Source organism: Dermochelys coriacea, chromosome 23 (genome assembly GCF_009764565.3).
Source record: "Dermochelys coriacea isolate rDerCor1 chromosome 23, rDerCor1.pri.v4, whole genome shotgun sequence".
In the NCBI taxonomy this organism is placed as follows: Eukaryota; Metazoa; Chordata; order Testudines; family Dermochelyidae; genus Dermochelys; species Dermochelys coriacea.
In genome coordinates, this window is record NC_050090.1 from 16,868,676 (window position 1) to 16,895,129 (window position 26,454).

Here is a 26,454-nt window from a genome sequence, read left to right on the forward strand (position 1 = left end):
ACAGTGTGGGTGTGTGACAGTGTAGGTGATGCAGTGTAGGTAATGGGGTGTAGTTAATCGGGTGTGGGGTTAATCGGGTTAATCGGGATGCAGTGTAAGCAACAGACTATGGGTAACAGTGTGGCTGTGTGATGTGGTGTAGGCAATAGGGTGTGGGTGATGGTGTATGTGCGAGTGATGGGGTGTGATGAGAGGCAAGTGGCAGGTGATGAGGTGTGTGTGGGTGACGGAATGAATGCAGGTGTTGAGTGTGATGGGGTGCCGGTGATGGGATGTGCGAGGGTAACAGGATGTGCTGAGATGCAGGTGACAAGGTGTGGGTGACGGGGTGTGATAAGGTGCAGGTGACAGGGTGTGTGAGGGTGATGGGGTATGGGTGACAGGGTGTGTGCGCAAGTGATGGGCTGAATGCGGGTGATGGTGTGTATGAGAATGATGGGGTGTGATAAGGTGTGGATGACAGGGTGTGATGGGATGCAGGTGACGGGGTGTGTGTGCAGGTGACAGGGTGAACACAAGTGACAGGATGCGATGGAGTGCAGGTGACGGGGTGTGTGAAGGTAATGGGGTGCGGGTGACAGGGTGTGTGTACAGGTGTCGAGGTGAATGTCGGTGACAGTGTGTGCAGGTGATGGGGGGTGTGCAGATGATGGGGTGAATGCAGGTGATGGGGATGTGATGAGGTGTGGGTGGTGGGGTGTGGGTGACAGGGTGTGTGTACAGGTGTCGGGGTGAATGTGGGTGACAGGGTGTGTGCAGATCATGGGGTGAGACAAGGTGTGGGTGACGGGGTGAATGCGGGTGATGGAATGTGTGAGCATGATGGGGATGTGATGAGGTGCAGCAGATGGGGTGTGGGAAGGTGACAGGATGTGACGAGTGACAGGGTGTGTGTACAGATGCCGGGGTGAATGCAGGTGATTGGGTGTGTGAGGAGGATGGGGTGTGATGAGGTGTGGGTGATGGGGTGTGTATGCAGGTGATGGGATGCGTGCAGGTGACGGGGTGTGTGAGGGTGATGGGGAAATGATGAGGTGCGGGTGATGGGATGTGATGGGGTGTGTGAGGGAGATGGGGATGTGATGAGGTGTGGGTGACGGGGTGCGTCGAGAAGCTGGTCTCCCCACCTCCCTTGCCTGTTGACAAACAGTCACTCCGGCTGTGCAGGGCAATGGGCTGGCAGGTGTCTCTGGCCTAGTTAGGAAAATGGGCCATTAGGAAATTGCTGGGCTGGGCCATGCTGAGAGGGGATTAGCTCTGGGCTCCCTCTAATCAGCCCCCCTGATCTCTCACCTGAAGTGTCCGGCAAAGTCACCGCGCGTGACGCCTGGCGCCCAGGAACCACCGCGCAAGGGGCTGGGAGATCGGGGCGGGGAGGGGGGACTAAATCTGGAGCCCAATTAAAGGATCAAGAGCTTTTGGGGGATCTGGCTCTGGGGGCTGGGGTGTAATCCACCCCGGGGGGGTGGGCTATAAAGCAGGCACTGCCTGGGAACCGGGCGTAGAGCGGGCGCCAGGGAGAGAGGGACGCTAGACCGACAGGGTGCGAGCGGGCACGGCAGGCGGCAAAGAGGGAGCGACCCAAACGGGCAGGGCAGGGAACAGGGAGTGCGGCTGGGCTCGGCGGGGGGCTGCAGCGGGACGGGGGCACCATGACGCAGGCCTGGGATGGGGCTGTTTTTGCCGCCCGGCGGCGCAACGATGACGACGACACAACCCGGGACAGCATCTTCGTCTACACCAACAGCAACAACACGCGGGGTGAGCGCAGGGCGCTGGGGTACCGCGGGGGAGAGGAGTCTGGGCGCAGAGGGGCTGGGGTACCGCAGGGGAGAGAAGTCGGGGCGCAGGGGGGCTGGGGTACTGCAGGGGAGAGGAGTTGGGGGGCTGGGGTATCGCAGGGGAGAGGAGTTGGGGTGCAGGGGGGCTGGGGTACATCAGGGGAGAGGAATCGGGGTGCAGGGGGGCTGGGGTGCTGTGGGGGAGAGGAGTCGGGGGGCTGGGGTACCGCGGGGGAGAAAAGTTGGGGCACGAGGGGCTGGGGTTCCGTGGGGGAGAGGAGGTGGGGTGCGGGGTACAGGGAGAAGAGTCAGGGCACAGGGGGTGGGGTACCACGGGGGAGAGGAGTTGGGGCCCGGGGGGCTTGGGTACTGCGGGGGAGAGGAGTTGGGGCACAGGGGGGCTGGGCTACTGTGGGGGAGAGGAGTCGGGGCACAGGGGCTGGGGTTCCGCGGGGGAGAGGATTTGGGGTGCGGGGGGCTGGAGTACCGCGGGGGAGAGGAGTCGGGGGGCTGGGGTACCGCGGGGAGAGGAGTCGGGGCGCAGGGGGGCTGGGGTACGGCGGGGGAGAGGAGGTGGGGCGCAGGGGGTACAGAGGTGCCAGCTGCGAGGCCCCCCTCACCCCTGTCCTCCGCACCAGGCCCCTTCGAAGGCCCCAACTACCACATCGCGCCGCGCTGGGTGTTCAATGTGGTGTCACTCTGGATGGTCTTTGTGGTCGTCGCCTCCGTCTTCACCAACGGGCTGGTGCTGGTGGCCACCTGGAAGTTCAAGAAGCTGCGGCACCCGCTGAACTGGATCCTGGTGAACCTGGCGATCGCCGACCTGGGCGAGACCCTGATCGCCAGCACCATCAGCGTCGTCAACCAGGTCTCCGGCTACTTCGTGCTGGGCCACCCGCTCTGCGTGGTCGAGGGCTACACCGTCTCCGTCTGCGGTGAGTGCGGCCGGGGAGCCCCGCCCCCAGCCCGCCCTGCCCCAGAGAGCCCGCCCCCAGCCCGCCTTGCCCGCAGAGAGCCCCGCCCCCAGCCCACCCTGCCCCTGGAGAGCCCCACCCCCATCCCCGCCCTGCCCCCAGAGAGCCCCGCCCCCACCCATCCATGTGGACACAGCCCCATGCATCCATGGAGAACCATGGCCCCGCCCTGCCCACAGGAAGCCCCACAGAGAGCCCCGGCCCTGCCCCTCCATGGGGAGCCATGGCCCCGCCCCCACCCATGGAAATTGGAGGCAAGGGGAAGCCCTGCCTCCAAACAAAGCACACTGCCCTTGTCCTCCAGCCACAGGGCACCATGCTCCCCTGCCCCCACTGGGCCCCCTCGCCGGCCATGGCTCCAGAGACACGACTCCTCCCCTCTGGCCCCTGGGGCCCCCAGCGGAGGGACAAGGCCCAGGCCTCCAGTGAACCCAGTGCCCCTGCAGGTGTCACGGCGCTGTGGTCGCTGGCTATCATCTCCTGGGAGCGCTGGTTCGTGGTGTGCAAACCCTTTGGCAACATCAAGTTTGATGGGAAGCTGGCCATTGGCGGCATCATCTTCTCCTGGGTCTGGTCCGCCACCTGGACTGCGCCCCCCATCTTCGGCTGGAGCAGGTGGGCGTGGGGCAGAATCGCAGCCGGGGCGGGGATTGAGGGGCCAGGAGCAGGCACATGGGGATAGCTAGTGTAACGAGGCTAGTTCTGGTGGCACCCTGCGGAGAGCGCCAATTCAGGACAAAGTGCTCAAAGCAGGACAGTTACCGCCCAGGGCTGGGGCTTCTGTGCACACCAAGGCAAACCAGAGCAGCCAGCCAGAGAGGACTTCGGTCTCACCCCACTGGCTAACCACAAGTCACCCAAGCAATTCCCTTAGACACCCCAGTTTCCCAGTATCCCCACCAGTGCCATTTGTTATGGGGACAGATGATTATGAAAACCAATACTCCAGTAAAAGAAAAAAGGTTCTCCTGATCCCAAAGGACCAAGCCCCAGACCCAGGTCAATATACAAGTCAGATCTTACCCACAAATCACGCTGTTGCCAATCCTTTTGAATCTAAAATCTAAAGGGTTATTCATAAAAGGAAAAAGATAGAGATGAGCGCTAGAATTGGTGAAAGGGAATCAATGACATCCAGTCATGGCAAAGTTCTTGGTTCAGGCTTGTAGCCGTGATGGAATAAGCTGCAGGTTCCAGTCAAGTCTCTGGAGCTGGGATGGGTCCTTCAGTCCTTGGTTCAGAGCTTCCGTGTAGCCAAGTCTCTCCAGAGGCCAGACGCAGGACTGAAGACACGATGGAGGGGTCTGCAGGGCCTTTTATAGTCTCCTGCCATGTGGCCTCTGCTTCCTTTGTCCTAAGGACAAGCTGCCCAGCCCATGGCCTGGACCAACCCCAGAGTCCTGTCCATAGGCAGGACCTTGCCTGCCTGGCTGAGTCCCAAGGCCTGTCTGCCTTCTCTCAGTGGGTCAGTTGTGTCGCTGATGGTCCCTAATGGGCCATCCAGCAGGTTAAGCAGAGCTGACCCCAACTTGTCTGGGGCGTCCCCCAGAAACACAGCACAAGTTTGAACTGCAGACAGTACAGAGCCAATACTGATAACTTTAAATACAAAACTGATACATGCACCCAGATCGCATAACCCTAACCAGCCAACCATAACCTTGTCTTAGATTCCTTATTTGACCCCCTTTATAAAAGATTTGTTGCCACTACAGGACCTTGGTTGCAACAATGTTCTATACGTTCCCAGTTCAAGTCAATAATGTCACAGCTAGATAGATAGAGGGGGTAGGGAGGATGGAGGGGTCTCTGGGGAGGGAGGGGATGAATGGAAGGGGATGGGGGGATGGGTGTGAGAGGGAGGAAGGAAGCAGTCTGAGTGGAGGGAAGGAGTGTGTAGGATCTCTGGGGTGGAGCTGTGGTGGGAAGATGTCTCCAAACTGGGGTTGTAGGATTGGGGGGTGATGAGGGGAGGGGTGGGGGGTATCTCTGGGAAGAGGTCTGGGGCAGAAGTGCGGGGCAAGAGAAGTGCATTGTGGGAGGAGAAGTATCGGTAGGGGGAAGAGTGACTGTAAGTTGGGTTGGGGTGAGGGAACCTGTGCCCCCTCCCCTAACTGCCCCCACCCCCCTCCAGGTACTGGCCCCATGGCTTGAAGACCTCCTGTGGCCCAGATGTGTTCAGTGGCAGCTCAGACCCCGGGGTCCAGTCCTACATGATTGTGCTGATGATCACCTGCTGCTTCATCCCACTCAGCGTCATTGTCCTCTGCTATCTGCAAGTGTGGATGGCCATCCGCACGGTGAGCTCCCCCAGACCCTCCACAGGGGACCCCAAAATTGGCCAAGGGCCTTCCCACTGGCCTAGTAACTCTACACTGACTCCAGGGGCTCAGCAAGGAGCCCAGCATGCCTCTGGTTGGTTGGCTGCTTGGCCAAGAGCCTTCCCATTGGCCGGGTTGACATGCCCCATACACCCAAGTGTGGTGCCCAATTTGTCAATAGTTGGTTGGCCAAGAGCATTCCACTGGCCTAGCCAACCTACCTCAGCCCATGGGGCCCATTAACAGGCCCAGCTTGATCATGGTTGGTTGGCTGGCTGGCCAAGAACCTTCTCATAAGGTTGACCTACCGGGCCCCAGGGGGTAGGTGGGGAGTCTAACTTGCCCATGTTTGGTGGCTGGCAGGCCAAGAGGTTGCCCATTGGTCTGGTTGATCGACTGCAGCCCAAAGAAGCCCAGCTTGCCATGGTTGGTTGACTGGCTAACAGCTTGGTTGGCAGCTGGCAACCCAGGCCTTGCTTTCACCCTGGCTTCCTCTCCCTGGCAGGTGGCAGCCCAGCAGAAGGAATCGGAGTCCACCCAAAAGGCGGAGAAGGAAGTGTCGCGCATGGTGGTGGTCATGATCATTGCCTACATCTTCTGCTGGGGCCCCTACACCTTCTTCGCCTGCTTCGCTGCTGCCAACCCTGGCTACGCCTTCCACCCGCTGGCAGCTGCTCTGCCTGCCTACTTTGCCAAGAGCGCCACCATCTACAACCCCATTATCTACGTCTTCATGAACAGGCAGGTGAGTCTCTCACGGCCTGTGGCATTCTGGGAAAGGGACAGGGGTCCAGTCACGCCGCCTGGGCTCTCAGAGACAGAGGGGGTGTATGGGGAGCTATGGAGGGGTTGCATGGATGGACGGTTAGGTGAGTGGAGGGATGGATGGAGGGATGGGTGTGTATGGGGAGCAGTGTGTTGGAGTTGGAGGGATAGGTGGATGGAGGAAGGAGGGAGGGATGGGTGGATGGATGGAGGGAGGGATGGACAGACTGGTAGATGAGTGGATGGATGGAGGGAGGGATAGTGGAGGCTGAGTGGGTGCATGAAAGGATAGAAGGATGGATGGATGGATGAAAGGTTGGTAGATGGATGAAGGGGTGGTAGGTGGATGGGTTGCCCGACAGATGGATCAAAGAGCAGGTGGGTGGATGGATGAAGGAATAGTACACAGGTGGATGGATAGGTAGTGGGTAGGTGCATGGATGAAGGGATAGTAGACAGGTAGGTGGATGGAGGAGTAGTGGGTAGATGGATGGATGGATAAAGGGATAATAGACAGGTAAATGGATGGATGGATGGATGGATGAAGGGGTGGTGGGTGGATAGATGGATGGATGAAGGGTTAGTAGACAGGTAAGTGGATGGATGGATGGATGGATGAATGGAGCGGTAGTGGGTAGATGGATGGATGGATGAAGGGATAGTGGGTAGATGGATGGATAAAGGGATAATAGACTGGTAAGTGGATGAATGGATGGAGGGGTAGTGGGTGGATGGATGGATGGATGGATGAAGGGATAGTAGACAGGTAGGTGGATGGAGGGGTGGATGAATGGATGAAGGGATGGTGGGAGGATGGATGGATGGATGAATGAATGAAGGGATAGTGGGTAGATGGATGCATGGATGAAGGGGTAGTGGGTAGATGGATGGGTGGATGGATGAAGGGATAATAGACAGGTAAGTGGATGGATGGATGGATGGATGGGTGGATGAATGGATGAAGGGGTGGTGGGTGGATGGGTGGATGAAGAGATAGCAGACAGGTAGGTGGAGGGAGGGGTGGGTGGATGGATGAAGCGATAGTAGACAAGTAGATTGACGGATGGATGGAAGGAGGAAGGGGTGGTCGACGTGCAGGTGGATGGACAGACGGGTGAAGGTGCAGGTGGGGGGTGAAGGGATGGAGGGGGAAGTAGATGGGGAGCCTGGTTCATGGCAGGAGCAGCTGCCTGCCCGGCCCTCTGGGGAACCTCCTAGCGCCGTGCCCCCCCAACCCTGCCTCTCTCCCCCCAGTTTCGTAACTGCATAATGCAGCTGTTTGGAAAGAAGGTGGACGACGGCTCAGAGCTCTCCTCCACCTCCCGCACTGAGGTCTCCTCTGTCTCCAACTCCTCGGTGTCGCCGGCATAGGAGGGACCCCCATGGACCGACAGACAGATGGACGGATGGATGGGACTCTCCCCCCCTTCCCCCCACGCAGTATGGATCCCTCTTGAGCATATGAAGTACTGTCTTTTCTCCCCCACTTTGCCTCGCCTCCTCAGGAGACTCCACCCCACCAATGGTTGGCTCCGCCCCCACACAGGGAATGAGGCCCCTTTCCGTCAAGCAGGGGCCAGGAGAGTTTAGCTTTTGTAAAGCAACAGCCCCATCTCCCCACAAGAGCTGCCTGAGCTCCGCCCCCATCATGATTCTCTGTCGCTCCGCCCCTCGAGCACAAGTCATTGCTCTACTGGGAAGGGAACATGAGCTGTTCTGGGAGTGTTTGGGTCCACCTCAGAGGTGGCTGCATCTCAGCCAAGCCGGCTGTGTAGGGAGAGGACACTGCCCCAGAGCTGGCTGCATCCCAGTGGGGTCGGGTGTGTGGGGACAGGTCCCTCCACCCGAGGTGGCTGCATGTCAGCAGGGCCAGGTGTGTGGGGTGATGCTGCTTTGCCCCAGAGGTGGCTGCACCTGAGCGGAGCGACGGAGAATCATCCTCTCTCACGTTCCACCCCCAGGCTGGCCATGCCGTGCTCCGGCCCCGGCCAGCCCCCCTGTAAATAGTGTTTGATAAGGAGCCTAGAGAGGAACGCAGGGACAGAGAACAGGACAAATGCCCAGCCAGACGCCACCCCCTCGGTGCACCGGGGCTGGCGCCACGGCCGGCCTGTACCGTAGCCAATAAAGGTTTGTAACTTCTGTACCCAGCTTTCCAGCTTTCTCCTAGGAACCCACACGGGTGCCGCGGGGGTCCAGGATTCAGGGGGTGGAGCTGTCTTTAGTAGGGCCATATCGCCAGCCAGGGGAGCAGCTGGAATTCTGGGGGTGTATTGGGGGGGTAGCCCTTTCACAACAGATGAGGAGCTAAGATTGCCAATGCCATGACTAACCCCACCTGCCCCCGCACCATCCCACAATGCACCCTGCCACGGCTAACGCCGCCTGCCCCCGCACCGTCCCACGATGCACCCTGCCACGGCTAACGCCCGGTTCCCTGCACCATCCCACAATGCACCTGGCCATGGCTAATGCTGCCTGCCCCGCACTGTCCCACAATGCACCCTGCCATGGCTAACGCCCGGTTCCCTGCACCATCCCACGATGCACCTGACCACGGCTAACGCCACCTGCCTCCGCACCGTCCCACAATGCACCCTGCCATGGCTAATGCCCAGTTCCCTGCACCATCCCACAATGCACCTGGCCACGGCTAACGCCGCCTGCCCCCACACTGTCCCACGATGAACCCTGCCACGGTTATGCCTGGTTCCCTGCACCATCCCACGATGCACCTGGCCACGGCTAACACTGCCTGCCCCCGCACCATCCCACGATGCACCCTGCCATGGCTAACTCCCGGTTCCCTGCACCATCCCACGATGCACCTGGCCATGGCTAACGCTGCCTGCCCCGCACTGTCCCACGGCTAACGCTGCCTGCCCCGCACTGTCCCACGATGCACCCTGCCATGGCTAACGCCCGGTTCCCTGCACCATCCCACGATGCATCTGGCCATGGCTAACGCTGCCTGCCCCCGCACCGTCCCACGATGCACCCTGCCATGGCTAACGCCCGGTTCCCTGCACCGTCCCACAATGCACCTGGCCATGGCTAACGCCACCTGCCCCCGCACCGTCCCACAATGCACCCTGCCATGGCTAATGCCTGCTCCCCCGCTATCCCACAAGGCACCCTGCCATGGCTAAAACCCCCTGCCCCAGCATCCCACAATGCACCCTGCCAATGTGCCCTCCTCTTTCAAGGTGGCATTTTCCAGCTGCCCTGGAGAACTGAGAGCAAATAACAGTGGAATCTCTTCCTCCCCAGGCAGGGGCAGCCTCAGCTGGGGGGGGGGCCGCATCCCTGCACTGGGCGAGGGGTCCTGAGATAACCAGCCCCTGCCCCACCCCAGAGGGGCTGTGTCCTGGCCCCAGGCAAGGGGTCCCCATATTACCCGCCCATGCACCTCTCCCCAGCGGGGCCGTGTCTCAGCGCTGGGCAAGCTGGATGGGTCAGTGCCCTCCCCTTTCCCATCCTGTGCCTGCCTCGGCTCCCCCTCCCCTGGGCATGGGGTGCTTGGGGATGCACGCCATGGTGCTGTCCTGGCCCTCTGCTGCCCAGAGGGCCTCCCCCAGCCCTCATTGGTGAGTGAGATGAGGGCATGGAGGGTGGCACCACCAGGGCTTTGGCCCTTCCCTGGGCCCTGACCTTTGGGTGCTGCCCGCTGCCCATGGGGGATAAGGACCCAGGCATATACCCCTCTGGGTGGGGGAGGTGCCTTGGCAGAGTCCCCTCTAGCTGGCAGGGGTGCTGGGGCTGAGTCCTTCCCTCCCCACTCCCTGGTGCCCCTGACCCAAGCAGTACCGGAACCGCCACTGGTAACCAAGACAACGGCATGGCATCACAGGAAACCTGTGTTCAGCTGAGATGCGGCCCCTCTGGGGTGGGGGACAGGGGCTGGTTATATGAGGACCCCTTGCCCGGTGCCAAGACACACCACCTCTGGGGTGGGGGATGGGGGCATTCATATGAGGACCCTGTGCCCAGGGCTGGGGCACGGCCCCTCTGGGGTGGTGCTGTCACGGGGTCCCCGGGCGATGCTCTGGACCTGCTCCCTACGAAGCCGGGCAGGACTCTGGGGACCCTTCTCTCTCGGAGCCGACTGTCCCCAGGGCAAGACGCTGCCCCAGCTTCTACCCTCCTGGGTCCGACCCCGGAGCCTCCAGCCTCCCCTGCCCCACCGTGCGCTTCCTGCAGCGAGTCCGCCCGGGTGGGGTTCTGGGGGGGCCAGAGGGTCCTGCCCCCCAACTCCGCAGTCAGACGTGACTCTCAGCCTGCTGGGGAAACAGAAGGTTTATTAGATGACAGGAACAGGGTCTAAACCAGAGCTTGTAGGTACAGAGACCAGGATCCCTCAGTCAGGTACATGTTGGGGGCCAGTGAGCCCAGAGCCCCATCTGGGCCGCCCCCCATTGCCCCAGCCAGCTCCAGGAGGCCACCTGATCTCTTTATTCCCCAACCCCTTCAGTTGGCACTTTGCAGGGGAGGGGCCCAGGCCATCAGTGGCCAGGAGATGGGTTGTTGGCCATTCTCTGTGCAGACATCGTCACGCTCCCCCGCAGTGCTCTGCGACAATCACCCCCCCCTTATCCCACCTCCTGGGTACTTGAGAAATGCCTAGGGAAACTGAGGCACCCACACAGTATTCAGCAAGAACATTAAGAGCATTCCCACGTGGTCACAGGGGTGCTGTACCCACTGGGAATTTTGTGTAACATTTGTATGATGTGTGTGTGGGCCTCAGTTTCCCGCATTGGTAAAAGGATCACTCCTGCTCTTGGGGCAGTGTGGGTGCCCTGGTTCCTGAGTGGAGTGAGTGGGTCTGTGTCATGGAGTGTGGGGGAGTCCAGGCCCTGCACCCCTCTTCCTGGGATTCACTGTGACTCTCAGCCAGCCAGTAAAACGGAAGGTTTATTGCACAATAGGAACACAGTCTAAAACAGAGCTTGGGGGTACAACCAGGACCCCTCAGTCAAGTCCTTCTGGGGGGCAGGGAACTTAGATCCCAGCCCTGGGGTTCCCTGTGTTCCAGCACCAAACTGAAACCAACCCCCCCCATGCGCCCAGCAGGCTCCCTCCTGCAGCCTTTGTCCAGTTTCCCGGGCAGAAGTGTTACCTCCCCCTCCCCGCTCAGGTGACAGGCTCTCAGGTCTCCCATCCCCAGTGAAAGCCCCCTGCCACATTCCCAGGTCAACACTCCCCCTCCCTGCTGCGTCCCATCTCTCCCCCCTTAGAGACTTAACTGAGCGGGGTCACTCTGACCCGTGACCTGGGGAAGTTCAGGGCCCCCTCTCCGGAACAACACATCCGCGATCATATTGGCACTTCCCTTCACGTGGACCACGTCCATGTCCTAATCCTGCAGGAGCAGGCTCCACCTCAGGAGCTTGGCGTTGGCTCCTTTCATCTGGTGCAGCCAGGTCGGGGAGAGTGGTTGGTGTACACGGTGAAGCGTCGCCCGAAGAGATGTGGCTCTAGTTTCTTGAGGGCCCACGCCATGGCCAGGCATTCCTTCTCGATGGCCACGTAGTGTTGCTCCCGGGGTAGCAGCTTCTTGCTCAGGTACACGATGGGGTGTGTCTCCCCCTTTTCATCCTCCTGCATTAACACCCCCCAGTCCAGTGTCTTAGGCGTCGGTGAACACCATAAAGGGCTTGTCAAAGTCTGGGTTTGCCAGAACCAGGCCACTGGCCAGAGCCTCCTTCAGCACCCGGAAAGCCTCCTGGCACTGCTCGTCCAGGCCACCTTGTCTGGCTTCCCCTTCTTGCATAGCTCGGTGATGGGGGGGGCGATGGCGCTAAAGCGGGGCACGAACCTTTGGTAGTATCCAGCTCATTGGACTGGGAGTGATAAGCTGAGGCCAGTTGTGCCATACCCCACATTTCTCCCACAAGCACCGAAGAAGAGGCCGACATGAAGTTGGATCCTTGGTCTGTCAAGACTTCCTTGGGGAACCCCACGCGGCTGAAAATGGTCAGCAGCGCATCTTCACGGTGTCTGCTTCAATGGAAGCTCAGGGCACCGCCTCGGGGTAGCGGCTGGTGAAATCTACCACCACCAGAACGTATTTCTTCCCCGACCGGGTCGTCTTGCTGAGAGGCCCCACTATGTCCATGGCCACCTTCTGGAAAGGTTCCTCTATGATGGGCAAAGGTCTCAAAGCCACTTCCCCCTTGTTCCGGGCCTTCCCCACCCTCTGACAGGGGTCATAGGATCGGCAATGCTGCCGGACAGTGGTAAAGACCCCAGGCCAGTAAAAATTCTGTAGCAGCCTTGGCTGGGTGCCCGGATTACCTGGTGCCCTGAGAGGGGGATGTCATGGGCCAGGTACAGTAGCTTGCGGTGATACTTCTAGGGGACCCACCAGCTGCCTCCTGACCCCACAGGACTCCACTTCCCCTGGAGGAGCCCATTCTCGGTACAGGAACCCCTCCTCCCACAGGAACCTCTCCTGGCAACCTCTCCTCATGGTCCGTACCACACTGAGGTCGGCCAGGTCCCTGAGCTTCCGCAAGGAGGGATCTTTCTGCAACTCGGCCTGGAGCTCAGCGGCTGGGGAAGGGATGGGGCCCGGTTCCCTCTCAGTGGCCAGGTCTGAGGCCACAGCCTCTCTGAGCCGTGCCCCTCGGCGCTCCCTCCCCACCAGGGTAGGGTCCGGCGCCTCCAGTGTGGTACCCTTCCCAAGGTCGGGGCGCAGTGCCCCTCGCCGGCTCTGGCTACGGGTCACAACCAGGGCGGTCTGGGGGTCTCTAGGTCCCCCCCCATCAAAACCTCAGTGGGCAAATGGTGGTGCACCCCCACGTCCTTGCGGCCCTCCTTGGGCCCCCATTTCAGGTGTACCCTTGCCACGGGCACCTTGAATGGGGTCCCACCCACCCAGTATCCATTGACCTTCCTCCCATCCACCTCCAGGGGAACAAGGTACTCTCTCCAGAGGGACAGCCCCGCGCCCACCCTGTAAACCGAGAACCCCGAGTCCAGAGCCTCCAGCCCTCTGGTGGAGCTGGCTTGGGATACTCTTCCCTCCTGAGCAGGTGGTAAGCTGGCAGCCCCCCTTGCCTGAGTCGTCTGCCCCTCGTCCAGCTGGGTCCCTACCCAGTTAACCCTGGGTAGGTTGGGTCTGCTCAGTCTGTCCCAGAGCCTGGGGCACTGGGTCCGTACGTGGCCTCTCTGGCCACAGTGATAGCAGCTCAGGTCACATTGGTCCCCTCGAGTGGGTCGGAGGGTCCTGACGCCAGGCGTTCTCCTTGGGAGGGGGTTCTCCATATTTCCCCGCTGGGAGGTCCCATGGTGACTCTCTCTCTGCATCATGGGGGGCTTGTTCTTTTGGGACTCCTCCCTGCTACACCCGGACCGACTGTTCACAAACTCGTCAGCCAGCTGCCCTGCATGCTGTGGGTTCTCTAGCTTTTTGTCCACCAACCATAGCCTCCGGTCGGAGGGGCACTGTTCATACAGTTGCTCCAGTACGATTAGGTCAAGCAGGTCCTCTTTAGCTTGGGCCCCAGCTGTCCACTTGCGGGTATATCCCTGCATTCGGTTGACCAGTTGTAGGTATGTGACCTCAGGGGTTTTATGCTGACTCCGGAACCTTTTCCGGTACATCTCGGGGGTCAACCCAAACTCACAGAGCAGGGCCTTTTTGAACAGTTCGTAGTCGCCTGCCTCCGCCCCTGTCATTCAGCTGTACGCCTCCATGGCTTTGGGGTCCAGTAAGGGGGTGAGAAACTGGAACCTGTCTGCAAGATCAACCCTGTGCATCTCGCAGGCATTCTCAAAGGCCGTCAGGAAGCTATCTATGTCCTCCCCCTCCTTACGCTGGGCCAGGAAGCACTTATCAAGCTCCTTGCAGTCTTGGGTCCCCCCTCACTCACTGCAGCCGGGGCCCCACTGCTCCTCAGCCTGGCCAGCTCCAGCTCATGCTGACATTGCCTCTCCTTCTCCTCCTGCTCACGCTGACGTTGCCTCTCCTTCTCCTCCTGCGCATGCTGCCTCTCTTTCTCCTTCTCCTCCTGCTCATGCTGACGTTGCTTCTCCTCATGCTGATGCTGCTTTTCATGATCCTCCAGCTCCCTCATTTTCATCTCCCTCTCCCATTCCAGCTGCCTCTGCTCCAGGGATGGGGAGCTCCGCCAGGAGGATCCCCTGCTGGCTGCCAGGGTCAAGGTGCACTCGGTATTCGCTGGGCTTCCCCCAACCCCTCCCCCAGGCATAGGTGGGCAGGGTCTCGGCATGTCCTCGGCAGCAGTCTGACCCCTCCCAGCCCGGTCAGGCCCCAGGGCCCACGCTGCATCCACCAGGCGGCTTCCCTCAGGGACAGGGATCGGGTCATCCAAGCGATCTCTCCCCTCCAACTGGGCAATCAGCTGTTCCTTGGTGCACCTCCCAGTGTACAGCCTCCTCGGCCTCCACAGCTCCACCAGGTCACTCTTAAGGTGTTTAGCAAACATCTCTCTGTTGGCCACTCGCAGGCCTGGGCAGCTTTCAACGGTTTCCAGGAAGAACCCCGAGGGTGCCAGTCCTTCTTGAGGTCACCACCTCTTTGCCAGGGTCGAGCTGCAGACTCCTCCGCCCCTGGGACCCCTCAGTGCAACCCCCTGGGGGACCCTGTTACTGCAAAAGTCTTTCTCTCTGGTCACACACTCCAAGGGTTTAACCGCCCCCGGAAACCGTCTCTCTCTGAATCTTCAGCACACCTGGTCCCCATCAATCCCCCTTCGTTTTACTGCTCCCCAGTCACTTACTGCAGGAAGCGCCATTCACGGGGTGCAGTACATCCCACTTCTGCCACCAGCTGTCACGAAGCGTGGGGGAAGCCGGGGCCTGCACCACTTTTCCTGGGATTCACTGTGACTCTCAGCCAGCCAGTAAAACAGAAGGTTTATTGGACAATAGGAACACAGTCTAAAACAGAGCTTGTGGGTACAATCAGGACCCCTCAGTCAAGTCCTTCTGGGGGGCAGGGAGCTTAGACCACAGCCTTGGGGTTCCCTACGTTCCACCACCCAGAACCAAACTGAAACCAAAACCCTGCAAGCAGTCTCCCTCCTGCAACCTTTGTCCCTTTCCCTGGCAGAGGTGTTACCTCCCCCTCCCCTCCTGGCTCAGGTGACAGGCTCTCAGGTCTCCCATCCCCAGTGAAACTTCCCTGCCACATTCCCAGGTCAACACTCCCCCTCCCTGCTGCGTCACAGTCTGTCAGGAACATTCCAAATGCACCCCCAGCAGAACCCCAAAAGCATTTAACCAGCCCCCTGCCCCACCCCAGATGGGCCGCCTGCTGGCACCGGGCAAGGGGTCCCCATATAACCAGCCCCCTGCCCCACCCCAGATGGGCCACGTGCCGGCACCAGGTGAGGGGTCCCCATATAAACAGCCCCCTGCCCCACCCCAGAGGCTCTGAGGCATGTCTCCCCTGCCAAGGTACCAAGCAGCTGCTAACAATATCCCTGGGCATGATGCCAGCACTCCAGCACCACATGCCCACCCCCCATGCCTCGTGGCGCCTGCAAAGCCCAGGGCCTCAGCCACATGTGGGGGCCCCACACATGCATGGGAGTGCACAGTCTGCACACATCTGCACCCTGAAGTACTGGGTTCTGAGCTCAGCTCCACCGGGGTCAATCCAGAGTCACCCCAGATTGCAATGGGGGCAGGGCTGGGTTCTGAGCTCAGCTCCCCCGGGGTCACTCCAGGCATGGATGGTGATCGTGTGGACAGCAGAGTAGAGTGTGTGTGTGGGGGGGGTTCCCCATCGTTCCGCCTCCTTGGGGGATCCCAGCTCCCCCCCACCCATGATCTCACTTCCTGCCGGGGCGGAGCGCGGGAGCCCGCGTACAGGAGACGCTGCGGACGGCGCGGTTCCCGGAGCGGCGGCATGGCCAGCGCCGAGTCCCGGCCGGACCCGTCCCAGCTGCAGGCCCTGCGCGATGCGGCGAACCGCCTGCGGGTGCGCTCGCTGCGGGCCACGTGCGCTGCGGGCTCGGGGTGAGCGGAGCCGGGGCCTGCGTGCGGGGAGCTCGGTGCGTGCCCCTCCCGCCGGGGGGCATTGCAGCGGGGGGGATCGGTGCACGTGGGGGTGCATGGAACAGCCTCTAATGGGGGGCTTTTACCCTTGAGGGGATCGGTGGGGGGTTCCCCCTTGGCCTGGGGGGGTCCCTGTGGCTGGGCTATGGGGGGAATTGCTGGGGCTGCACTCGCTGGGGGCGGGGGGACTCTCACAGCCCTTGTCATGCTTGGGACTCTGGTTTGTCAAGGGTTAACCCCCCTCCTGGCAGACCGGGGCGCGGGGGGGCGCCTCCCTTCCACGTGCTGGGGGGGTGTGAGGAGAGTAAGCTGCGCTCACTGCTCTGATTGGCTGGGCCGAGCTGTCACTCCATGGGGGGGCTGCTCCAGCCTTGTAGCGCTGCCCTGGGCCTGGAGGGTTGGGGCTTGGCTGCTGGGGGCGGGGCCGGGGAGGGGTGTTGGGCCCTCTGTGGGGAGAGGGCTTGGCTGGGATCCCATAATGGCCCGGGGGGTGCCAGCTGACTCTGCTCCGTCTCCCCCACAGCCACCCCACGTCCTGCTGCAGCGCTGCCGAGATCGTGGCGGTGCTGTTCTTCCAGGCCATGCGCTACCGGGCCACCCAGCCGGCACACCCCAGCAATGACCGCTTTGTCCTCTCCAAGGTGGGGCGGGGGTCCCCTCTTGGACTGGGGGGGTCCCGTGGCTGGGCTGTGGGGGGCCCCTCTTGGCCTGGGGCAGGGGTCCCTGTGGCTGGGCTATGGGGGGCATCGGTGGGGGGGCCCCTCTTGGCCTGGGGCGGGGGCCCCGTGGCTGGGCTATAGGGGGTGGCACAGGGGTGTCCCTCTTGGTGGTGGCATGAGGCTTCCCCTCTGCAGTCTCCCCTCTTGTTTCATTTGGGGGGATGGCCTGGACCTTGGAGGTGCTGGGGAGTGCCCATGCTCTGCTCTCACGGGGGTCTAACCCTGCCCACAGGGCCATGCTGCCCCCTTGCTCTACGCCGTCTGGGCCGAGGCTGGCTTCCTCAAGGAGCCAGAGCTGCTGAATCTGCGCAAGATCGACTGTGACCTGGAGGGACACCCCACCCCGGTAAGTGTGGGGGTCCCTGGGATGCCAGCCTGCCACCCCTCTCTGCCCCCTGTGGGGTGGAAGGCCACAGGGCCTATCCCAGCTGGGGACCCACAATGGGAGTGAGGGCAGTTGGGGGACTGCTGATAATGGGGCACATGGTCCTGAGGGGTGCCGCAGTGCTGGGGCTGGGAGGGGCTGTGGGGGTCTCCCCCACTGCTCCCTGCTGTCACATGGCCACTCTCCCCACCAGAGGCTGCCCTTTGTGGACGTGGCCACGGGCTCACTGGGGCAGGGCCTGGGCGCGGCCTGCGGGATGGCCTACGCAGGCAAGTACTTCGACAAGGCCAGGTGAGTGCCCTGGGGTGGGGGAGCTCCCTCAGCCTGGGGTAAGCATCTGGAGAGAACTGGGTGGCAATGTGGGGGGGGCAGGGGCAGGGGTAGGGGAGCTGGGGGAGGCGTGGCCTGGCTGTGACCCTCCCCTCCCCCGCTTCTGGGGCTATGTGGGGGGCCTGGGGAGGCATGGCCTGGCAGCGACCCCGCCCTCTCTGAGCTGGGTGGGCAGCTCGGGGGCGTGGCCTGGCAGCGACCCCGCCCTCTCTGAGCTGGGTGGGCAGCTCGGGGGCGTGGCCTGGCAGCGACCCCGCCCTCTCTGAGCTGGGTGGGCAGCTCGGGGGCGTGGCCTGGCAGCGACCCCGCCCTCTCTGAGCTGGGGGGCAGCTCGGGGGCGTGGCCTGGCAGTGACCCCGCCCCTCTGGCCAGCTATCGGGTGTTCTGCCTGCTGGGTGACGGGGAGGTGTCGGAGGGCTCCGTCTGGGAGGCTCTGGCCTTCGGCTCCCACTACCAGCTTGACAACCTGGTGGCCATCGTGGATGTCAACCGACTGGGCCAGAGTGAGGCGGCACCGCTGTGCCACGACGTGGACATGTACCGCCGCCGCTGCGAGGCCTTCGGGTGAGTGTCATGGAGGCGGGGCCGTGGGTGGGGTGGGCGTGGCCCTGGGGCCGGCTGACCCCTCCCTCCCTGGTAGGTGGAATACCTACGTGGTGGACGGCCATGCCGTGGAGGAGCTGGATGAGGCCCTGTGGCAGGCGGCCCAGGTGAAGGGGAAGCCCACGGCTATCGTGGCCAAGACCTACAAGGGACGGGGCATCCCTGGTGAGTGTCCCCCTTGGCTCTGAGTGCTGCAGGCCTTCGCCCCATGGCTGGCTCCCTGGCTGGTGAGGCCTGGTGGGAGGGAGTGCCATGCCGTGGGGGGCAGGGAGAGTGTTCAGTGGCTCTTTCTCCTGTGCTGACAGCTACTGTGGGGTGTGAGAGTAGGGACCTCAGGAGAGGTACTCCCCTACCACAGTTGGGGAGAGAACCCAGGAGTCCTGCCTCCCAGCCTTCCTGGCTCTAACCCACCAGACCCTGCTCCTCTCTGAGCCGGGGAGAGAACCCAGGAGTCTTGTCTCACTTCTGCTCACTCCCCTGGGGGTGGTTCTATGCCAGGTGTGGAGGATGCGGAGAACTGGCACGGCAAGCCCATGCCCAAGGACAAGGTGGAGTCCATCATCGGTGCCATCCAGAGCCGGATCCAGACCCACGAGGTGCTGGTGCCGCAGCCACCCATTGAGGACGTCCCACAGATCAGCATCACCAGCATCTGCATGCCCTCGCCGCCGGAATACACCATTGGGGACAAGGTGGGGGAAGGGGGGAGCCCAGGGTTGGGAGAGCAGGGGGCTAGGGGAAGGGGGTCTGGACTGACCCCATCCTAGCCTCCCAGGGTTGCCGGAGGGGAGGGAAATGACTCTCTCCCGCCCTGCAGGTGGCCACGCGGAAGGCCTACGGCGTGGCCCTGGCAAAACTGGGTGGTGCCAACGAGCGTGTGGTGGCCTTGGATGGTGACACCAAGAACTCCACCTTCTCCGAGCTGTTCAAGCAGGTGCACCCCGAGCGCTACATCGAGTGCTACATTGCCGAGCAGAACATGGTGAGGGCTGAGGGCTGTGTGTGGGGCAGGGGGTTTCTCTGGGGCCGGCTCTCATGCGCTATCCCCCCAGGTCAGCGTGGCTCTGGGCTGCGCCGCCAGGGACCGGGCCGTGGTCTTCGCCAGCACCTTCGCTGCTTTCTTCACCCGGGCCTTCGACCACATCCGCATGGGTGCCATCTCCCGGACCAACCTCAACCTGTGTGGCTCCCACTGTGGGGTCTCCATCGGTAGGCATTGGGGGGACGCTGTGCTGCCCTGTGAACCCCCCCAGGCCCTGGCGCCTGACCATGTTGCCGGAGGGCCATGTGCAGATTGGTGGCAGGGCTGAGAGTGGGGCTCCGGGAGGCTGTGTGGCCGGGGGAGGAGGCCGCTGGCCCCCAGTGCTGCCGAGCGAGCCCGCTCTCTAGCCCAGCTCCTCTCCTGGCTCCCCACAGGGGAGGACGGCCCCTCGCAGATGGCCCTGGAGGACATAGCCATGTTCCGAGCCATTCCCGGCTGCACTGTCTTCTACCCCAGCGACGCCGTCTCTACTGAACGCGCTGTCTGCTTGGCTGCCAACACGAAGGTAACGGCTCTGGGGGGCTCCTTGTGCTGCTGTGTCAGGAGTGGGGTCTGTGGGGCGTTCTCGGGCCAGCTGCAGGCTCTGGCTCTGGATGGCACCGATGGTGGACTCCACCTTGTTCTTGGGCCTGGCTGTGCCAGTTATCCGCGCCCTCGATTCGCCTGCCCCCGAGAGAGAGTGAATACTACTGGGTGCTGTCCCTGGCTCTGAGAGGGGAGGGGGTCTGGTGAGTCAGAGCAGGGGGGCTGGGAGCCAGGACTCCTGGGTTCTATCATCGGATCCGTGCGACCTTGGATTTCCTCCCCCTGTAGGGACCCTTTGCCAGTCATTTGACGGCGTGGTGGTAAGCCAGGAATCCTGCAGCTGTTTCGGGGGGGGGGGAGTGGCTGTCAATGGCTCGGCCTGAAAGCTCTCCTGGGTCATCCAGTCCAGGTCTATTAGCCTCCTGGGTGACCTGCTCGGTTGTGTGTGGGATCACAGAGCCCCACCCGTGGCTGGGGTCAGCAAGGGACACAGCTGCCTATTGGCACAAAGCTCTAAGCCTGCCTGTGACCTGCCTTGCCTGGCTCCTCGGCCACCACCTCTACTCCCTAGGGCATCTGCTTCATCCGGACCAGCCGCCCAGAGACCCCAATTGTCTACCCACCGGAGGAGAAGTTCGAGATCGGCCAGGCCAAGGCAAGAGGCTGGGAGGAATGTGGGGGGCCTTGAATGGTGGCCTCACTCCGTGCCTCCGTTTTCCTCCTGCCCTGTCTGGATTGGAGGCTCTTTGGGGACGGGGCCTCACCCGATGCTGGGAGAGGGGGCAGAGTGTGTGTGGAGCTCAGGGCCCTGTGGTGCCAGGAGCAGTCTGGGCAGTGCCCAGTCCAGTGGGGGGTGGGGGTCTGGATATCACCTGGTGCAGCACAGGGTCCCTGCTCTGCCAGCCTCTGGGTGCTTCTCTTACGCAACGCTACGGGGATGGGAGCGCTGTCTCCGCTCTGGGCATGTGGCAGTGCAGGGAACTGGCCCTGCTCCTGTCTGCCCAGGCCAGTTGTGGGGGGACGCTGGGGGAGCTGTCTCCCAAATGTCTCAGGGCAAAGGGTTCCTAGACCAAGGACTGAGGGAGATCAGGGGCACAGGGAGCTGGGGAGAGACCCAAAGAGTTTACAGTCTAGAGGTGGGGTGGGGGGGAAACTGAGGCACGAGGTTACCTGGCAGGTCGTTGCGGAGAGCTCAGGCATGCTGGGTTCCAGTCCGGCCCTGGGCCAGAGCAGAAAGGGGCGCCAGTCTGTTTCTGAGCCGCTCCTGTGCAGGGAGGGAGCGTGAAGTGGTTAATCTTTAAAGGAGGGGTGAGTGTGCCGGGGCAGTGGCGTCTGGCAGGATTCTGGAGCCCATGGGAGTCCAGCCAAGCGGGACAGAGCTGTCCCGTGCCAGTCCCTGCTGGTCTTGGGCAGCATCTGTAACACGATTCCTATGCATGCCCCAGTTTCCTCCTCCACCCTCCATGGCGACCCGGTGCGGGGGAAAGAACTCAGCTGGTCTACGCTAGGTAATCGCGTTAACCCAGCTACGTCGCTCGGGGCGGGGGGGGAATCTCCCCTCCCCCTGCTCTCCGTAGCTGGGCTGACCCATGTGCAGATGCAGCTAGGTGGCCCGGAGAAGAGACCACCTCTTGGGGCAGGGCGATTTACCACAGTGGTGGGGAGCCCCTCCCAGTGCTGCAGGGAGTGTCTACACTGTCCTGCTGTAGTGGGTTCCTTGTAGACCTAGTCCAGGCCTGCTCCCAGGTCAGAACAAGTGCTGTGGGTGAGCAGGTGTCAGCAGCTGGCTGGGCCATTACAGACCAGGCTGAAAATCAAGTGGGACTCCAGCCAGAAACGCGCCAAGACCTGGACAGCGGACAGGCGGAGACAGGACATGGGAATGGGGCTGGAGAGCCGGGGGCAGGGGCTGGGTGATGGGGAAAAGGGCTGCCCTCAGGAGGGATTTGGAACCCCCCCCCCCCCCGAGCAGAATGGGGGGAAGAGGGAGCTAAGGCCGGGAGCAATCTCAGCTTGGCTGGCCCTTGAGGGCAGCAGCTTGGCCAGGTGACCTATCAATGGCTCCTTGTTCTGCAAAGACGGCCATTGTGGTTGCCCATACACTCGGGAAGCCGGGTGGCGTGAACCAGCCCTCTGCAGGGGGCTGGCTGGGCTGGATTCTCTCCGGAGAGGGACAGGGAGCACTGGTGCTGAAGACCCATGGGCCTCCTCCGGTGCAACTATGTGGGGCCTTGGGGCCTGGTTTGCTAAAGGGGTCGCTCCCAGGAGACTGGCTCCAGGCCGGGGCAGAGAGCAGATCCGGTGACTGTGATAGCCCTGAATCTGCCACTATGTGGCAGGAGACTACATGAAGTCTTGGTGAGAAATCCCCAGCTCTGGGAGGGGAGTGGGGTCTGGTGGGTAGAGCTGAGAGCCAGGACTCCTGGGTTCTCTCCCCAGCTCTGGGAGGGGAGTAGGGTCTGGTGAGCAGATCCAAAGAAAGATTTAATGCAAGGAGAGGGAAGCTGCCTACTAAGCCAGTGGATTGAGGGAGTGCAGGGATCCGCCTGCCAAGGGAAGGGAAGGACTGGGGGTCTGACCCTCGGCTGCAGGAATGGGTCTGGCCCTCCAATGTTGGTAACTCGTGTCTCTGTCCCCAGGTTGTGCGTAACAGCGACGCTGACAGGGTCACGGTGATCGGAGCCGGGGTCACGCTGCATGAGGCCCTGGCTGCTGCTGACGAGCTCGCAAAGCAAGGTAACCAGCAGCCGGGGGATGGCCGTGAGCTCGCTCCTCTGCCCCTTTCCTCCTCTGACCCTCTGTCCCTTCCAGGCACCTGCATCCGTGTCATCGACCCCTTCACCATCAAGCCCTTGGATGCAGCCACCATAATTGCCAGTGCCAGGGCTACTGGAGGGCGCATCATCACTGTGGAGGATCATTACAGAGAGGGTAGGAGGCTATTGGCCAGGAGCTCCCAAACACCTGTGGGGGATTGGGGAGCAATGGCCGGGTGGCTGCTTTCTCCCAGCATGGGCCAAAGCCAGCCTTGGATGGCTGGGGAATCCCAAGTAGAAGGGTTATTTCCCATTTTAGCGCTGGGCAACCCCAGCAAGACTAGGGTGTTGAGGAATCTCCACTGGGATGGGTGTAGAAGGGACCAACAGCTTGTGTTGTGTAGCCTAAATTACAAACTGGACAGGTCTGGGTGTTTGCTGGATACAGTGGGAGAAGAACTGTTGAAACTAAAGGAGGATGCTGGCCCAAGAACAAAGGGGCATGAACTTGGCCAAGGATTGACTGACACTGGAACTAAGGTTTCCAGCCATCAGAGGGAGGGTCTGGAACAGAATCCCAAGGGGAGGGTGGGGGGAGAATCTGCCAGGAAGCTGGATTGTGACAGGTTGTCTGGGCAAGGACTGGAAGGGATCTCCTGGGTCACAGGGCTGGCTTGTGAAAAGCCAGGGCCTGGTGACAGAGCTGGAATGGAACCCAGGTGTCCTGCAAGCCTGTCCTGACCACGTGACACATCTCACGGAGGGGCTGTGACTAGCACACCTTAAGCAATCGACACACCTCTGGAAAGGAGAGCTAGTGCCACGTAGCGTGACTCTTCTGTCTCTTTGCTAGGTGGGCTCGGGGAAGCAGTGGCCGCGGCCGTGTCCGAGGAGCCTGACGTAGTGCTCCAAAGCTTGGCTGTGTCTGGTGTGCCCCGGAGTGGCAAACCGGCCGAACTCCTGGACCTGTTCGGGATCAACTCCAAGAACATCATAGCAGCTGTGAAGAGCACCTTTGCCAACTAACGCTCCGTCCATGTCTGGGGCAAGGAGAACCAGTTGCTTTTCTGTTCTCCACCCCCACCCCTGTTCTTTCTATTAACTTCCTGCTCAATGTGACCGAAACTGCTGCTATCACGTCTCCGGGGCTTGTGATCCCCCTCCTCCCCCCAGGGCTGGGACATGACTCACCCACTTGCCCAAGTCCAGCTGGTTATTTCTCTGCACCACTAGCAGGCTAACATTCCCTCCGATGGTTGAGCAACTTCCAGCCACTCCCCCGACGAGCTCCTGGGCTGTAGACGTTCCTTGCTAACCCATGAGTAGCTTCAGCACTGCCTGCCATGGCTCCCATCAGCCACCAGGGCAGGGGTTCTACAGGGCAAGGCGAGGCTCCCTCTCCCCATGGCCAGGGGGGCCTCTGTCCCTGGGGTAGATAGTGGGGGGTAGGTGTTCACAGGCACTGCTATGGACCAGTCGGTACTCGTCTTACCTGAAGCTGGGGCGGTGCCGGCTTCGTCCAATAGCTGCGCTCTCCACTCTCGGGCGGTCCTGTCCCTGCTTCGCTCCTAGGGGAAGGAGACGCGTATTAATGCAGCAGCATCACCGTGTCTTAAGCTGCTACCCCAACATTCCTGGCGCGACCCATTCCCCTGGCTCGGTCAGTGTTCAAAATGACCAAACCCATCTCTCTTACAGGGCCGGCTGCTGCCGCACCAACAGGGCGGCTTCCCTTCACCGGCACTTCCAAATAAAAGGTTTAAACGGAGTTGGCTTGGTGTGACTCAGTGAGAGGAAGCAGGGCAGGGGCTTGGCTGCTGTTCAGCAGGCTCCTGGATACAGCAGTTAAGGGCCCCCACAGGCCCTGTGGGAGAGGTTCAGCCTCCTGGGTCTGCACAGGGATCTGGGCCATAGGCAGGGCAAGGGGCTTCATCCCTGGGACCCTCACCCAGCTCGCACAGCCCCTCAGCATCTGAGGCTGCACCACCTGGGGCCTGACAACAGTTCTCTCTGTCCCAAGATCTTGCCACCCCAGGAATGTCTCCCCATTGACCATCACCTTTCGCTCCCACTGGGGGTCCGAGGGGCCTAATCCCAGGAGACTCCACACAGACATATAGGTTGGGGTCAGCAGTGGGAGCCTGTCCACCTCCCCACCCATCTGGCTGACGGAGACTATGGCCTTGGGGCCCAGCAAGGGAGCTAGACACCGGGGCTTTTCCACAGGGTCCCCCTCGTTCAAATCACCAGGCTACTCGAAGGCAGTGAGGTGGCATCCACATCCCCCCCCTTAACCAGGGGCAGCAATTTAGTATCGAGGATCCCTGCAGAACTGGCACCCCGGGGTCTATCCCCGCTCACCCCTGGGAGGTCCCCTCTGCCTCTCCACTCCACCATCGCCAGTTCATGCTGCTGCTACTTCTGCAGCTCCTTCTCAGGCTCTCGCTGTCTCTCCCAGTCCTCTTGCTCTCTCGGACTCAGCTCCAATCCCGTCCGTCTCCGTGAAGACCCCCGTCTGGTCAGGGACAGGAGTCTCGGGGGTGCCTGGCTACTACTCCAGCTGCTCCCAGATCCTGCTATAGCCCCATTTGTGGTCAGGAATCTGCTCCTTAGAGTGGTCATCCTCCTCCAGCTGCACGATTAACTGTGCTTTGGTGAACTTTCCAATGCGCAACCCTCTCTTTTTGCACAGGGTTACAATGTCCTTGACAGGTTGACAGAGCCAGAAGAGTACCCAGAAGTTACCTACTACAGGACAGGCCCAAAAAACAAAATAACAGAATGCCACTAGCCATGTCCCTCAGCCCCCAACTAAAACCTCTTCAACGCATCATCAAGGATCTACAACCTATCCTGAAAATTGACCCATCGCTCTCACAGATCTTGGGAGACAGGCCAGTCCTTGCTTACAGACAGCCCCCCAATCTGAAGCAAATACTCACCAGCAACTACACACCACACAACAGAACCACTAACCCAGGAACCTATCCTTGCAACAAAGCCCGTTGCCAACTCTGTCCACATATCTATTCAGGGGATACCATCATAGAGCCTAATCACATCAGCCACACTATCAGAGGCTCGTTCACCTGCGCATCTACCAATGTGATATATGCCATCATGTGCCAGCAATGCCCCTCTGCCATGTACATTGGCCAAACTGGACAGTCTCTACGTAAAAGAATAAATGGACACAAATCAGACATCAAGAATTATAACATTCAAAAACCAGTTGGAGAACACTTCAATCTCTCCGATCACTCGATTACAGACCTGAGAGTGGCTATCCTTCAACAAAAAAAACTTCAAAAACAGACTCCAATGAGAGACTGCTGAATTGGAATTAATTTGCAAACTGGATACAACTAATTTAGGCTTGAATAGTGACTGGGAGTGGATGAGTCATTACACAAAGTAAAACTATTTCCCCATGTTTATCCCTCACCCCCCACTGTTCCTCAGAAGTTCTTGTCAACTGCTGGAAATGGCCCACCTTGATTAACACTACAAAAGGTCTCCCCCCCTCCCCCCCCCCCCCGCTCTGCTGCTGGTAATAGTTCACCTTAAGTGATCACTCTGGTTACAGTGTGTATGGTAACACCCATTGTTTCATGTTCTCTATGTATATAAATCTCCACACTGTATTTTCCACTGAATGCATCCGATGAAGTGAGCTGTAGCTCACGAAAGCTTATGCTCAAATAAATTTGTTAGTCTCTAAGTTGCCACAAGTCCTCCTTTTCTTCTCAGGGCGATGCTCTGGAACTGCTCCCTATGAATCATAGAATATGAGGGTTGGAAGGGACCTCAGGAGGTATCTAGTCCAATCCCCTGCTCATGGCAGGACTAACACCAACTAAATCATCCCAGCCAGGGCTTGGTCCAGCTGGGCCTTAAAAACCTCTAAGGATGGAGATTCCAGACCTCCCTAGGTAATCCATTCCAGTGCTTCACCACCCTCCCAGTGAAAAAGTTTTTCTTAATATCTAACCTAAACCTTCCCCACTGCAACTTGAGACCATTACTCCTTGTTCTGTCATCTGCTACCACTGAGAACAGTCTAGATCCATCCTCTTTGGAACCCCCTTTCAGGTAGTTGAAAGCATCTATCAAATCCCCCCTCATTCTTCTCTTCCGCAGACTAAACAATCCCAGTTCCCTCAGCCTCTTCTCATAAGTCATGTGTTCCAGTCCCCTAATCATTTTTGTTGCCCTCGCTGGACT

At 60.7% G+C, this 26,454-nt stretch overlaps 2 protein-coding genes across 3 annotated transcripts; both read left to right on the top strand.

Annotated features, from left to right (window-relative positions):
- Positions 1–1,652: 1,652 nt before the first annotated feature.
- LOC119847156 (red-sensitive opsin) lies at positions 1,653–7,917 on the top strand. The gene is made up of 6 exons (XM_043501319.1): positions 1,653–1,820; positions 2,218–2,716; positions 3,202–3,370; positions 4,890–5,055; positions 5,582–5,821; positions 7,096–7,917. The coding sequence occupies exons 1-6, from the start codon at positions 1,653–1,655 to the stop codon at positions 7,210–7,212; spliced, it is 1,359 nt and encodes a 452-aa protein (XP_043357254.1). The 3' UTR covers positions 7,213–7,917.
- Positions 7,918–15,662: 7,745 nt separating this feature from the next.
- TKTL1 (transketolase like 1) lies at positions 15,663–23,997 on the top strand. Of its 2 annotated transcripts, none has more exons than XM_038382265.2 (14): positions 15,663–15,831; positions 16,394–16,511; positions 16,822–16,935; positions 17,168–17,265; positions 17,677–17,868; positions 17,945–18,072; positions 18,406–18,599; positions 18,725–18,889; positions 18,960–19,116; positions 19,324–19,454; positions 20,046–20,129; positions 22,114–22,210; positions 22,286–22,405; positions 23,084–23,997. In XM_038382265.2, the coding sequence occupies exons 1-14, from the start codon at positions 15,722–15,724 to the stop codon at positions 23,254–23,256; spliced, it is 1,881 nt and encodes a 626-aa protein (XP_038238193.1). In that variant the 5' UTR covers positions 15,663–15,721; the 3' UTR covers positions 23,257–23,997. The 2 variants fall into 2 exon arrangements, with proteins under 2 accessions (XP_038238193.1, XP_043357258.1); XM_043501323.1 differs by having other exon boundaries at positions 15,713–15,793.
- Positions 23,998–26,454: the final 2,457 nt, after the last annotated feature.